General features: G+C 38.0%; 1 protein-coding gene across 1 annotated transcript in view; it reads right to left on the reverse strand.

The window, feature by feature from the left end:
* Positions 1 to 15777, reverse strand: part of CLYBL (citramalyl-CoA lyase) — a gene marked incomplete at both ends in the record, with an annotated part of 176579 nt that overhangs the window by 14058 nt on the left and 146744 nt on the right. The window contains 5 exons of the mRNA XM_080357865.1: positions 1882 to 2006; positions 7199 to 7366; positions 8802 to 8895; positions 10697 to 10798; positions 14364 to 14552. Coding sequence (XP_080213991.1) covers positions 1882 to 2006; positions 7199 to 7366; positions 8802 to 8895; positions 10697 to 10798; positions 14364 to 14552 — 678 coding nt within the window. The remainder of the gene's footprint in view (positions 1 to 1881; positions 2007 to 7198; positions 7367 to 8801; positions 8896 to 10696; positions 10799 to 14363; positions 14553 to 15777) is intronic.

Consider the following 15777-nt stretch of genomic DNA (forward strand, 5'->3'; position numbering starts at 1 on the left):
AATGGCTGATATAAGCTAGAAACCAGCATTATATCAGTAAAATAACAGCTTCAAAACCAATCCAAAGACTAATGCTTGCCAAATACAGAATTCTTCAATATTAAGCATTTGGCTTCATGATTGTGTGATACTGGGACTAGAGTTAAATTTAGTCCAGTCTCCCCATCTATTGTTCATATGACAGAGATGTTCTGTAGATGAGTTTCTGACACTAAATTCAGCCGAACGAACAGTATTATACACATCAAAAACATAAACAATATTTGGTTTGTGGTTCGACTTTTTTCTTTTGGCATCTACCTGCCTACAGATCTGCAGCAGCAGTATGTTTATAACGATGCCTTCTGTAAGAGAGCCAAGCTTTGAAAATCGGAATAATGGGCAAAACCAGTGATACATTTTCTGTTTCTAAATCGTTTGCATGAAGACAGCTGCATTTCAAAATCAAGGGAACAGAACAAAGGGATACAGGCATATAGCATCCTCATAGTGAGCCTCAAATAACTGCTCAGGACAGCACCCAAATATCTTAGTAATGGGTGTAATTGAAACACCCAGGTATCCCAGAGGAGATGCGCTAGCCCAGCAAAGAGAAGAGCAGAGCAATAGCAAATCCCTTGTCATACTTCTACCCTGAGACAAAAGCAGCATTTCTGCTTTCACCTTTCCAGCATTTCTAGTGCACAACACCTGCAGTATCAGAAATACAGGGGAACGGGGAAGGGACACACTCTGATCTATTTCTACCTGCCAGAAAATGAAGAAATGTACAGAAAAACCTTTATACGACACTGGAGAAAGTGAGACCCTATGCACAGTCTTTTATATCAACTTCACTACTGCAGAGATTTGTCTCCCACTCGAATGCCACACAAGCACACGCGAACCATTCCCGCTCATCTGCACTCCCTGTTCTGACATTGGGATTTTGCTTTTTAACTAGCCCAGGCTTGGCTGCAACTAAGATAAACATATTTAGCTGCAACTTTTTTTTTTTTTCTTTCAAAAAGAGGCAAACTGGATTATAGCAAATAACCTTTAAGATAATTAACTGACAATGCCGCAACTAGCATAAAATCTTCCTTCAGGCGACCCCTAATCTAAGTATTACTGGCACAAAGTGGAGACAGATTGTGCATCACCACCGCAATATTTACATAGCAGAAACCCACAGAGCAGGAAACGTGAGACTCAATGATGCACTAAATTAGGAACAATCATATTCTAGTGTTAATTTGCTTTCTCCTCTATCCAAATTTCAGTTCCAGCAATTGGTACAAATGCACATAAAACATTCCCATTTTTAATGATTAAGAGCCACAATCTGCAAGCAGTCCTGCTCAAAAGTAAATTCACTCACTACCAGTGAGCGAATTTTGTGGGATCAAACCCCACAAAAATTAAACAGGTTTACCACAACAGAGATATTTTAGAAACCCCAGACTTCCTAATCTGTTTATTTCTTTCCATAAGTGATATCTGCACAAGCAGTAGGAGTCGCCTGTCAGGCTACCTGCCTTTTGATTGCAAATATTTTCATATGACAGCAGCATCGTGATTCTGTGCTATAATGGAGAAGCAGTTTTAATTCACCTATCTTGTAGATATATGTAGGTACTCAAAAGGCTGCGTACTCCAAGAATTAAAGTTAAAATGGGAGGGGGAGAAAAAGATAGCTGGTCTATTTGTAAAAATATTGGGAAGTGACACATTTCTAATAAATATAAACTCTATAGTCTATCCAGACACAGATTTCACCAGCACTACTCTCAGTTACAGTACACTTCACAAGATAAATTCAAAGAGCCACCACCAAGCTTTCAAAATCTCAAAAATAATTTAAATTGGGTTTGTACTATGGCATATTAACAAAGTATTTACCTTGCCTAATCGCTGATGCTCTTCAAAAGCAGAAATCAGTTCTTGTGCCCACTTTATTTTTTCAGGGCTCGGAGAGAACTGTTCCTGGACAACAGCAATTTGGTTGGGGTGAATCACCTGCTTACCTACAAAGAAGATTAATAACACCAGAATCATGCATCGACAAACAGATGTTCAAGCAAAATGTTCCAACCACTTGAGGCTCTCATATGCCTCGCAGACTTTCGTGCTCTTTAACTAATTATTTTACTTGGTTTCTTCTATTTTTTAAACTGGACAACAGGCAGATAGCCTTTTGCCATTTTTTTTTAAGAATAAAAATATCTCGAGCTGTGCTTGCATTCAATATTGTTTGAAAGAAGCCACAATTCTTTCTCCTCCCTCCCCATTTCAACCCATAGATCTTCTCTCAGTCTTTTCAGGTGCAATCGTTTGTCTCGGGAAGTCAATAACACTTAAGTATAATGCATCACTGAATTTTACTATATAAATAACAGCTCCAGCTGCATATAAAATAAGTTATATTAAAATGTATCCAGAAAATGAGATCTGAAGGAGATAGCAAGCGATTTCTAGGACTGAAAAGTTACCAGGCACCTAAGAATCGAGCCCTAAATTCTCAGTATTGGTTTAGCATCATAAAATCCTCAATGTTGTTTAAACCGTTGTTGCCATAGTTAGCAGTTGCAGGTAGATTGCAATATTTATTTAGTCACTAGTATATTAAACAACTACCAGCAGTGCCCTGAAGTTTTATGAAGCACATTTTTTTTTTTAATCCTTTATTGTATAAGCTTATGTTAAGAAAATAAAAGTAGATGTTGCCTTTTTTTACTAGAGATTTTCAAATGTGAATAGACAACCACATAATCCACTTCAATCTGTTATTGTATTTAGCCACCTTAAAACAAATACGCATCTAATTTGTTTGACAGTTTTAAAAGTGTAAGATCTGACGTTATGAGTTCATTTCTAAGGGAATTCCAGAGGCCAGTGTGATTTCTTGGGTTTCAAAGTGTTTTAATAAAGAGAGGCCACCGTAATTCCCAGTTTCCCGTAGAATAAACGACTCTCCTCCCTGCCGGATAACAAAATGGGGTTTGGGGATGAGCCCGAGCTTGCAAACCTGCCACAAAGCCAGCACCCTCCTGCCCACGGTGGGTCCCACGGCCGCCCCGTCCCGCCCCACGCTGCAGACAGATCTTTTGCACACAAGGGAAAGTTTGAAGCATCAGGACCTAAGGAGGTTTCCTGCGCACCAGGGGGGTCTGCTCCAACGCTCCCACTGACACGAAGCCAGCCGTACGTTAGGAATCAGCCCCTCGCTTGGTGTAAGAAGGGCTGTAAGAAGATACACCTATTTTAAATTAATTCACCTCTGAAAACAAAACCAAAACCAACGGCAAACCAACCAAATGACAAAGCCTGGGATTACTTTGATCAGGCTGCAGTGGGGCTGAGGGATAACCCAGAGTATGAACAAAATCGGGCGATGCAGCAGCACAATCTGCTTAATTTAATGAGCAAAGAAACAGTAGCTTTTTAGTGTTGCTACATTTCTTTACTCAAAAGCCATATAAAAATCAATTTTATTTTATTTTCCATCAAACAACTTTTGGTTTATGAACTTCAGGGCATCCAAATTTTCAGTTTGAAATTTCAATACGGCAACTATTTAAAAAATAGTTTAAAATAATTAAAAGTTTTAAACTCAGTAAGAACTGCATTTTTTGAAATAAATTACACCGAGAGAATTTCCTTAACTAATGTGTTTTGCATGAGGTGTAATAAAATGTTTTTTAGTTGATCTAATCAAATGTCACCATTAATAAGATTACGATGTTCCTTATTTGTAATGCAACAAATTCTCCTTGGATAAAGTACTAATTCTAAAATTGATGGGTGTACAAATAATTCCTGCAAAATCCTAAGGAGCTTAACTTTCTGGGAAAAGTGTAGAATATATTTTAATCTACACTTGAAGTCAGGCTATAATTATAACAAAAATACAAATATTTATACGTGATTTTTTTAAAGTGTAAAACATTTTCATAAAAAAGATTTGCTTTTGATAAAGACGTCTATAGCAGTAAGCTATGCTTTTAATCATTAAAACACTGCTGAACATTTTACAGAGAACAGGATCTAACTTTTGATTTATTGCACTCCGTTGAGTTTTGCCACAGATTATGTATCCAAATAACTGTATAACCGACTTAATGCCATGCAGGAATGAAGCAAATATTTTAAACGGAATTGTTGTTATTGACAAGTTACTGAGAGAGTGCAAAATTGGAAGACATTAAAATTTATGACCATGAAATCCTTTTTACAGTACCACTTGATATATCGTGCTTTAAATCAATACCTGTCAAGTCTTTTAGGTGACTGTATGATGGTGTCACTTTAGTTCTCTACAAAAGAGAGGAAACCTATAGTGTTTCGTATTTATATCTGGCTTCTCAGCATGTAGCGCAGGACTTTCTATAATGACTAAGTCAGCTGTTAAAGCTTATGGCAAAGTTTACTTAATTTTTTACATAAATATTCCTAAACCTGATAACCATTTATATAGGCAACACACTGACTTTGAGTCCGCACATTGCGGTATTGTAAAACATATTGCCAGGTGTGTATGCGTGTGTGTGTGGTTATATAAATACCCACTTCCCCCATATTAAAAAAATAGGTATATATAAATAAAAAACATAAATATATGAAAATATACATATAAAAGAGCTATTACTTGTCTAAATTACTTTTGAAAACATTTGATTTTATATAAAGACATTCACTGAAGGAAAAACAAGCTGCTTATAAGATAACTGGAAAAGAAAAATTTGCTACAATAACCAATGAGGGTCATGATAGTAAGTAAACAGCTGGTAAATTCTTTGTTATATTATTTCACTTGTTTATTCTTGAGTGAACACATTTGATTAGATTAAGGCAAATTCTGCTGGTCTAAATCTGAATATGGGAAAATCTATGGACATATCACTTTGCTGAATATTCTAGATTTACATTAGTTTTGAGGGTGGTAGATTTGGTCCTATGCATGCAACTAAACGTGTTTTCTCCAGTTAAGAGAGCAATTTAGAAATCTCAGTTCGTTTTAGTCCTGTTGATTTCAATGATTTTGATTCTTTGTGTAAAAGTAGCAGGAAGGGATTGCAAATATTTAAAAATAACAAGAATTGAATGTTTCTAACTTGTTATTAAGGCGACATTTCAGTATTCTACTCTCACATTACCAGAGACTGTCAGTGGCAAATACGATCTGCAGACTTCTGCTTTATACAAGGTCATGGATTAAGCTAAGACCTGTTTGTAATTTTCCATGATGAATACTAAATTGCAAATGTTAAAATGTTTCATTTCTATAGTTTTGGAACAAAATGGTTTTGGTTTTAGTTTTGAAATGACATTTTATTTTAATCAAAACAAGCAACAAAAAGTGAAACATTTTTGATCAACCTCATTTTTTTTTTCTTTTTTACCAAAAATGCTATTTTGACTTAAACAGGTTGTGTGTGGTTTTTTATTGTGGTTATTTTGTTTGTTTTGGTTTTTTTTGGGGGGTGTTGTTTGTTGTTTGTTTGTTTTGGTTTGGTTTGGTTTGGTTTGGTTTTTTGTGGGTTTTTTTTGTTGTGTTTTTTGTTTTATTTTGGTTTTTTCCCCCACCAAATCAGGAAGGTCAATATTGCCCCATCTCTAATTATGGTTGTCAGACTGTTTGCTGGATTTTGGAAATGTGTTGATGGTAGCTGCGGAAAGGCAGGAGGCAAAGAGCGGGAGCTGTGAGTTCATCTTAGGGAAGTCTGTACCTTTTAAAGATCTTTACTCCTCATGCGATAAGGCAAGACATCTCTATGGCCAAGTCAGTGATTCACTTTACTCTGTAAATTGCCACACATGACCTTTTAATTTGTCTCGCTGTCCTGATGTCAGACAACTTCTACCATAAAGTCAGTGGAGTCCAAACCACCATCAACATGGTTTATGCTGAGCATTTCTAAATTTCCTAAATTGGCAGCCTGAGTTAAGTATTTAAATACACATTAAGCATTCAAAAAGAGTGCTCTCAAAGGTGCTAAGCATCTGCAGCTCCATCTTCTGTCAACAGGAGGTTCAGATGCTTACGCTTTTTCAAAAATCAAGCCTTTCCTTAAGCTAGGAAATATTGGTCGAGATTAGGTGGTCATCAGCAGGTGCTACCATTCAGGAGCTCTATTATCTTCCCAACTTCAATCACAGATGACTGAAGGGTGGAAGTCCACATGGACATGGATAATGTAGCTGTGAGGAGCTAACTGTTTTGCCTCCAAAACAAGATTCGGTTTTGCAAACGTTGAAGCTCAGCAGACAGTAAGGCAGCTTGTGCTGAAGAGCATCGATCTCTATTCTTTTACTGGCACATCGAGATGACTTAAAAGAACACTTGGTTTATTAGATTATTTTGCTTGGTGCTTTAAGATCATATACCACTAACTTAAAAAATGTAGTCTGCTAGATGGCATCAGCTAGAACCATGCCCTTGGTGACAAAAACCCAAGAGATGGGGGTTTTGTTATTGTTGTATATATATCCTGAACGATGGTCAGAGACAACATAAAATGTTGGTCCTGTATTCTAGAACTCTCTAATGCATGTGTGAAATGGCTGATTTCTGTTGCAAAACCCCAGTCTTTGGTGGCTGAACTGTCCCACCAAGGTGTCCAAGTGACCTGGTCCAGTCATCAGAGGGTAACAGGCTGCTGGACAGGACGCTGGGGCAAGGAGCCTGCTGCTCCTGCTGTCTGCCAGTACCCATGGGTGTCACCAGCACTTACTGGGAGGGGAGCCAGGAGATGAAAAAACAATCAAAGAAAATAATTAAAAAAAACCCAAACAACCTTTCCCCCTAGCAATTAGCATATGAGATTTACTTTGCAACTCCTTTGCATAAAGAAAGTATTTGTGATCCAAATATTTTACAAAGCAATTGTAGAGTGGCCGTGGCAGAGCATAATGTCACCTTTCCCCTGCTCTGTGACGGGAGGAATCACTGCACGGCCTCTGCCCCAACTTCTCTTCAAAAATAGTCACACGCTTATTGGGATGTGGTTTTAAAAAACAGGCTGTGACTTTTCAGGCAAAACGTCCAGCCCTGATTTTAAAGGTCCTAATAAACATAGAAGAGCTTGGTGTTACTGAGTTTTTCAATGAATGACCTGAAATAAAAACCAAGTTATTTGTCTGAGTGGCAGTAAATGTAGCAATATATTTAAATTGAAGAAGCTATGCATTATTTTGAGACACCGGCAGAAAGCCATACCAGTGAATCCCATTAAGGCACCTTCTCTTGATTGCTTGCGGAGCCCCTCTTCATCTCGGAAATCGATGTAAACAAGGTCTATTGCTTGAAGGCCAAATGCCTTTGCTGTGACTATTATTTTTTGCCTGGCATATAGAATATCGTGAGTTTCCTTACTGCTTGTTGCACCTACGAAAACAATGAAAACAAAGAAAAGCTGACAAGAGTGTTTAAAACCTTTCTATTTAAATATTTCCTATGTAAAAAAACCCGAAACTTTTGAGATTTCATTTAATCAATTTAGAAAACAAAAGAGGGGTTGCAAGGCTATATTGTCAAAATAATACTCTTATGAGGATAACCGAAAAGTTGTTTTAGCAAAACAAAAAAAATCTCTCTTTAAGCACTAGATTATAAAGCACTAGATTATAGATTTAAGCACTAGATTATAAAATCCAAATTTTGATTCAGTTCAAATCAGAAGTTGTAAGGCTGAAGTCAGTGGGAGTTTTGGCTGCTAAGGACTGTGAAGTTGGGACTAACATGAAGTAATTATTTGATTACAGTATTTACTGTACGTACAGTGAGAAGCATTACTGCAAAAGAAGCTTTATACAAATCGATATACTGGGTACAACTAAATGGTTAAAAAATTCACACTGAGAATAGAATTGCACTTGCCCTGGTTGTGATTCTTGTCACAACTGATGTCCTAAGCTGAATATTTAAGCTTTAGTATTTGGATGAAAAATGACGGTAGATGACTTCCGAGAAGAAGCAAAAGTATTCATGAGACTTCATTGGCTCACAGGGCACCAGTTAAGCTATGTGCTCATGTGAAGGCTGATGTGAAAAAATAAAACAATAATAATAATACTAATATGTTCCCTTTACTTAGGGTCACTATTTACACAGAGTTTCCCAGTTTGTATTATTTTACTAAAGCAATGCTATTTTTTACATTAACGTACTTATTTTTAATGTAAATGTTGATAGGTCTGCACTATTATGTATAAACTGAATCACATTAATAAGGTGGTAAGCGGCCCATCATGAAAGCTATTTTGAAATACTTTTTATTTTTGAGGAAGACTAATAGTGCTTTCACACGAATATGTGGCGCTCTTGACATGGGACATATTTAAAGTAAATTTATGAACGCAAAATATATCAGGAGAGTATTTGTGCATGATGTCAAAAGCCTGACAGACAATTGTCTGCAAAACCATGACAAAGCAGACACTGGAATTTTAGCACTTTAAATGCAGTTCTTAGAAGCATGTGCATGTTTCTTATGGATATAATATTTTTATACAATTTCAGTGACTCAACAGTCTTTTTGTTTTATTTTGGTTTTGTTTTTCATTAATTTTTGGTCCTGCATGGCAAGAAGCACAAGAAGGTGTCAGCGCACTGTAACACACAGGGACCACGTTTTGATTTCCCAGTGACACATTCTGCATTGAAAAAAATTAAGGAGGAAAGTGGAAGTGTAGAACTCAGAATCCAGCGTTGACATTACTTTCATAATCGCTGTCGGGAAAGCCATGGCCATAAGTCACATCGTGCTCCTCCAATGCAAAAGCCAGACATTAACATTTATAGTAAACAGACAGGTAACAACCTATGCTGGCACGGAAATCCTCTCCTCCAAAGACGACTGCGTCCAAATGAAAGCCAACCTGGGATCCTGTTCTCAGTGCTTCTTCACAGACAGCCTTCAAATGAGAACAGAATGTTAATTTCTACAGAAATGCAGGATGCAGAGAGACTAAGAGGATATTACAGCAACTCTGTGTTACCAAAACGCTTCAGCTAAAATTGCTCCTATTAAGCAAAGCCATTGCAGGTGTTTGACTGTGCACAGTGCTTTAAAATGACTCAGCAAAAGAGAAAACATTATCTTTCCTTAAGCACCTCTATGCCTAGGCTGTGTAAATACAGGACATCGTAGCAGATTTCCCACCATTTGATTGACATCGGGTTATTACTGTGATCGGTACTTCAGGTATTTATGTAATAATATGGAACAAAACATTTGTCAAATATTGCTTAAAACCAAATGAGAGGTATTACATTTGATTATTTTGCCATGTAATATATCTGCACGAGAAAAAAAAATCAGAATATCTTTTATTAAATAAATAATTTGACCGGTTTAAAATGGTTGTGAATTCCTTATAGGATATAAGGATTCCTTATAGGATTGCTAATTTAAAGCCTTCTGCTACATATAACTAAGAAGTAGGTAAGGAAGTTAAAAATGCAACAAGTGCTGCAGAAAAGTATTACAATAAAAGCAAGGAAAAATTTGCTGCTGTAGCTATTCTATGATGAAGCGCATTTCCAAAATATTACTATTTTATATCGATGTTTGGAAAATATTAATATTTCTAAGGCTAAGGTACACAGAGAGAGAGAGAGATGTAATTACAGGCTATACTGGTGGGTGTTCTATGGCAGCTGGTGCGACAAGAAATTATTCTTAACCAGAGTTCTTTAAAAGGCAACTCTCCTGCCAACATCAGGAGCTGCACTATTAAAAATTGCACTATAAAATAGCGTAGGTGAATAAAAAAACCTCAGCCAGTTTCAAATACGATTTAATTCTGTGTATGCACATGGAAGAGGAGCGTGTCTGTTCGGTTACTGCTTCATTACTTTCCCAGATACGTTAGTGTGTGTTGTAAGATAAATGGCTGTATCAAACGAGCAGGCTGCCTGCGAGGGCCGCCGGTATTTCTGGAGGTACTTCTGATGTGTGTGTCCTCAGCTGGTCCCAAACTTTTCCCTTAGAGCTTGGGCGGGGAACGCCGAATTCCTGGTGCAGGCATGAGATCTTCCATTTTCGTTACCACCCTGCCTCACCTTTCTGACAAACCTGGACTTGACAGTAAAGGTTGGGGAGTGATTTATATTAAAATGCACTTAGAAATGATCTAATATGACCCTGAGAAAGGAGCACGTTCTTCAGAAATTGCCAATTTTCCAAGTTACTTATACTTCTAATCTTAGCATTAAACACTCCATCATATACACAAAAAAAATACTATAACATGAAATCTGTTTGGAATGTTATCAGTAGAAACCGTTATAAACATACCAGTTTAGCAATAAGGAAGTGATGATGATTCTTTTTTCTAATTAAACATTATACAAAAGTCCAGTTCGACAGCTACTAAACAGCCAAGTGTATTACAACACTGTGGGTATTTCAAATATTTGGAGAAGCACGTTTCTACTCCAAGTGTATTAAAAGTGGTAACAGCAATGCAGAGAGATTTTGCTATTTGGCATGGGCTATCTGGAACTGTTCTGTCACTGAAATATTTTGAATTTATGAAGGTCTTTAGTATGCAAACATGAGAGTTAAATATACAGATGTTTCAGGGGACTGAAAAATATGTTTAGTGGTTTTTAATCTCTCTTCCTTGCTGCAATTAGGAGGAGACTGGGGAGTATTCTGCTCATCCTAGTTTGCTGAGATGGCAAAACATGAACACTTCAAGACCTGCTTACCTTAAAATTGAGCAAGCCCACTGCAGTTTCCACAAAAGGGATAAAATTCATTGGTTCTACAAGTGTTCGGCCTTTTAGGTGATGTGAGAATTTGTCTGAAAACTAAAACTTGACAGAATGAGCTATCAGAGAGAAAAGAGAGAGGAAAAAAAAAACCCACAAGAACAGCCTGCATGTATATAAAACACATTAAATTTTCACCTGCCTGTAACAACAACCCTCCCCACCTTAAAATCTTATAATTAAAAAAATGAAACCGGTTTTTAACAAGGCCTGCAATTTGAAAGTGCAGCATTCCCATACATTTCTAAGTTTGGAGGCTGGTTTGCAACAAAAAAAATCCAGGCTTAGCACCTCTCACCCTGGCTTAGTGAAATGCAAATCTGCGGGCCCTGGAAAACAATGAAGTGCTGCTGTACCTGAGGTCCGGTTTTGTTTCAGGTCCAGCACTGCCATCACTGGAAGTGCTCCCCAGCCTTCTAAGTGGCATCCGTATTATTCATTACGGCACCGTTACCCTTTTGTTCAATAGGCTTTTCTTCATAATTTTTTAGCTTACCTAGGAAGGCCTTAAAAAGGAAGTTTAATTCTTTGAAGACCAAAGCTTGCCAATTTTTTCCATGAGACCAGTTCACAGCTAGCTCTGAGCTGCCAGTGGGGTAGCCCAAATTCCAAAATCTATCATCTGGAAACATACAAAAGCTCTTGCACAGATTTTTCCCCTTTCAAAAGGGGGAAAAAAAAAAAAGGAAAAAAAAAAAAGGAAAAAAAAAAGGGGGGGAAAAAACCCTCAGCCCTATATTGTAAATCTATTATGTCTGTCCAGATCGTGCAATTTGTCCAGAGATAAACATAATGCAGGTGTGGCAAAAATATGTTAGTAAATAAAGACAAAAATAACATATGCATATATTTTAAATTTAAGGAATATTCTACTATTAATGGATATCAAAGGAAAGGGAATTTTAATCATCTCTCCATTCAGTCTCAGTTGGGTAAATCATATCTAAGAGATTTGCATAAATATAAACCATCAAAGACTTTTCATCTTCAAAGGGGGTTTCAAGACCCTATAAGCTTTGTACTGTAATCATCGCAGGTCACAACCCTGCAGGAATAAGGCTGCTATGGCAACATAAAAAACTAATGCTTAAGGCTTAGCATAATATTCTGACTAATAGAAAGGAAACTCATTTTAAAAGCTGGCAGCCTATTTACCAGAAGCTGGATTAGAGGTGTTATTTCCCCTTTTAGCTTCCCCCCACCGCCCCTCCCCAAAAGAAGGAAAATCTAATCACCCAGATCTTGAAAAAAAAGCTTTCCAGCAATTTGCAGTAACTTTACAATTAGGCCAAAATAAATCACAGCTTTCTTCTGCCCTTCCCAACCCCGCTATGCATCGTCACCGTGGCCCTCTCCGTAACTTTTCTTTGGAGAAGAGAATTCCACCCAAAAATGCACAAGGAGGGAAAAAAAAAAAATCAATGCATTTCACATTTGTGAGGATACAGTATGGCAGGTACTACAGTGACAGAAAACAGTAAACTTCATGGAGACGATGAGCTAATAAAATGGCATCAGCATATATTCTTGAGACCCCTATCTGTTTTTTATTTGTTAAGTGAAAAGAAAAAGTAAGAAGTGCTACTGTGTTTGTATTTTAGATGCAAGTTAAAGCTCTTCTTTTAATTTAAAATATTCTAAAAGTCACACTCCTGGGATTTTTTTCTATCTTTTGTTTTGAAGGTAAACAAACAACAAAAAAGTGCATTTAATTAAATATTGTCTCCCTTCCTCTCCCTTTAAAAAAAAAATGCAATGAGCACCAATACAAAAGGTAACGAGTGGAGAAGTTTCAATTAATTTATTTTTTTTTCAAAGGAGACGATTAAATGTTTCCGGCCCGCTAAAGTGTTCATTTCAGGGAGAAAAGGGGAAAAAAAAACCAACAAAAAAAAAAGAAGGCGGAGGGAAAAAAAACCCACAAAGCTTGGGGAGGGGATGAAGTAGCAAGGCCTCAGCAATTCTTTCAATTCCAGTGCACACCCAATAGTGTGTCGGGAAGAATGCACACTGGTCGGGATTTGTGGGAGAATTGTCCCGCCACAAAGGAGGGAGAGTTACGCTTGTTATAGTCCAATAAGCCATGCCAGTCAAACAAGTACCCACACCAGGGACAAAAGGAAAGCAAGAGATTCTCACACAAAAGAAAACAAGTAAGCCCATCTTTTAGTTGTGCATCAGCCTCCAGGTTTTTTGCTGCACATAAATAAAAATGAAGGGGGGGATTGTGGGGTGGGGGGGAAATAAACAGCTTCTGGGAGGCTGAAAAATCACGCCGGGGTGAATTTGGGGAGGATTGGGGTAAAGAAGGCAGCCGCGTTAAGCAGAGTGCTCTCTTTGTGTGCAAAGGTTGGGCAAAGTGAGAGGGGAGCACAAGGTGGGCGGTGAGGCAGAAGTTTTTGGGGCTGGCTTGTTTCCCGCAAAGGAAATCAAAGTTGGCGAGAGGGAAGGTGGAAGGGGATGAGGGGACAAAGAGCCCCCCGCATCTCACCTCCCCGCAAAACCTGCGTGATGGCAGCCAGGGCCCTGCCATTTTGGAAGCATGAATATTCATTACTGACAAGTTACGTCTAACACTTACACGGCTGTAAACCCTGAGAGGTATATTCTGGTTAATTTAATTAAATGTTGGTGGAAGGGGACGGTGTCCTTTGCATTGCGAGCGGCGGAGGCCGAAGGGGCAGAGCCACGGAACGGACGGGGCTCGTCACGTTCCCAACGTGTTTGCTCAGTTGTGCGCTCACGCCCGATCTTGAGGGTTTGATCAAGGTTAGATGCTGAGATTAAAATAGATCCTAATGCGTCTGCCTGCCTTTCATCACAGCTTGCATGCGTGCTAGTTGCTCGGCTAGCGGTTTGCAAAAATATAGAAGTGAATAATTATGTATTATTCCCTTACTGCTACGTTACACAAATAATGGTATATCTAAACAAACGTCCCTCTTTTCTTGACAATTAAAACAATTATAGCATAATTAGGCCTATTTCAAAGTTTTCTTAAGTAATTTGACATGCCAACCATTTACATTTCAGGTTTTTATTGGCTGAAAAGTCAGTCGTGAAACACAAACACACCTGTCAGCAATTAAAAAGGAAGAAATAGAGAACTGTTCAGGAAATAATATCTGTGCTAATTAAAAACACTAGTTAAAAGCTTCCTGTTTGTTCCTCCAGTTGCCCCAAGGAGTGACCTTCCCCCCAACTCATTTTTTCATATGTCGCTAACACGGTTTCCACAACTCCTGCTTACAATACATGTAACTAAGGGTTATGGACAGAAACACTGGTTTTGTTTGTTAGGATAGTTAGAGAAGAGTCAGATATTCTATTTTTTATAAAATATTCTGACATCAATATTGGTTCTTTGCTGACTGTGGGAGAAATAAATCTGTCTTCTTTATAAATGCAAGGTGTTCCATGTATGCTTTTTGTATAGCACATCTTACACACACTTAAATGGATGCATTTCACAATTACCTTAGCCAAGCAATGACACAATACGGTATTTGCAGCCTTCCTCATAACTCAGAGTCATTCATCTCTATGCTTGTGTGAACTTGGCCCAACAGCTTCAGTCAAAAGCTACTGTGCTGTTGGTACTCACCCATCTTATTTCTTCAACATTTTCAACCTTTGGCAGCATCATGCTTGAAGGAAGGGTCTTGGACTGCAGAAGCACCTCTAGATCTTCTTCTGCAAGACCACTGGACACAGAGTTTATCCTCACACACTTTTCGGCATGGCCAAGGTCAACCTCTTCAAGGGTTTTCACAACTGTCAGTCTTGCTTCTCTCTGCGATGTACATGTGTATAAAGGCACAAGAAAAGGAAAAGAAAGCTTATTTTCTATTGACAGAAAAGTGCGCCAAGCAGAAAACTTGTTGAAACGATGTGGGGAAAAAGTTAGACAGCCAGTATACTGGTGTCCCCAAAATGTCTGTCACCCTTAGACATTTATTGAAGCAGTCATCACCAGCACCTCGCAATTTTACCTTCTTAATTTCTTTATAACTAGGAAATAAAATGCTCAGGTTGTATGTCCAAGTATTTCCACACCACCACTTGTAGAAAACATTACTTTTGTGTCCACAATTACTGAACATGTCTAACAAACACAATTATTTATACTAATCACATGTTGCACTAAACAGCTGCACTCACAGAAATGTGATGTTAATATATTTGCATAAAACAATTAATTTTTGTAATTCATCTCTATATTGCCCGTGTTATAATAAAACAGCATCAATGTCACTAGCACAGATGTACATCTACTTCTCTGGTTTTGCTATATCAGTTTTCCTTTTCTCCATGTATCCAAAGTGTATTAAAGCCCATAGTACAGTTCACAACTCACATAAGAAAACAATGCCAAAGCAACCTGTAGATTTTTCTTGAGCCAAGTAAAAGCTATAGGGCCAGCACAAAATAAATCTCCAAGGACACGCTCTTCCGATGGCTGTTCGCTAATTTTTGTGAATGTAAATTTACAAATCTGTTTACTATTTGATTTGTATGAAGAATACTTCCATGCTTTTCTGAAATGAAACACTTTTCTTGGCCTGGAGAAGAAGAGGGGAGGGGCAATGAGGGTGCTGGGCTCCCCGTTCCTGCCAACTGCAGTTTCAACCCCACATTCCTACCACTCGCCAACAGCCCCTAACAAATTTGCATTGTCAAAATGCACACTTATCAAAAGTAATTTCATTTGTGAAGAGTTTTTATGGGGCTAATAAAACTTTAAAGCTCCTGACTCATGGGGAGGTTCAGGAACAACTTTTAACAATACGCAGTTGCTGAATAGAGATGCTTTTCAAGAAAACAGGCAAACTCAAGGGGGGAAAAAAAAAAAGGAATCATCAAAGTTAATATCGAGGGTAATACCAATCAGAGAGACGGCACATGACAGTAGATTTAAACCAGACGGATGCAAATCTCTGCCGGCGAGAGGGGCAAAGGCGGTTTCCCAATGTGGTCTGAGTTAAACAGTGCGAGGGAACAGTAGCTTACAGTTGTCA

This window comes from Nesoenas mayeri, assembly GCF_963082525.1.
Source record: "Nesoenas mayeri genome assembly, chromosome: 1".
NCBI lineage: Eukaryota > Metazoa > Chordata > Aves > Columbiformes > Columbidae > Nesoenas > Nesoenas mayeri.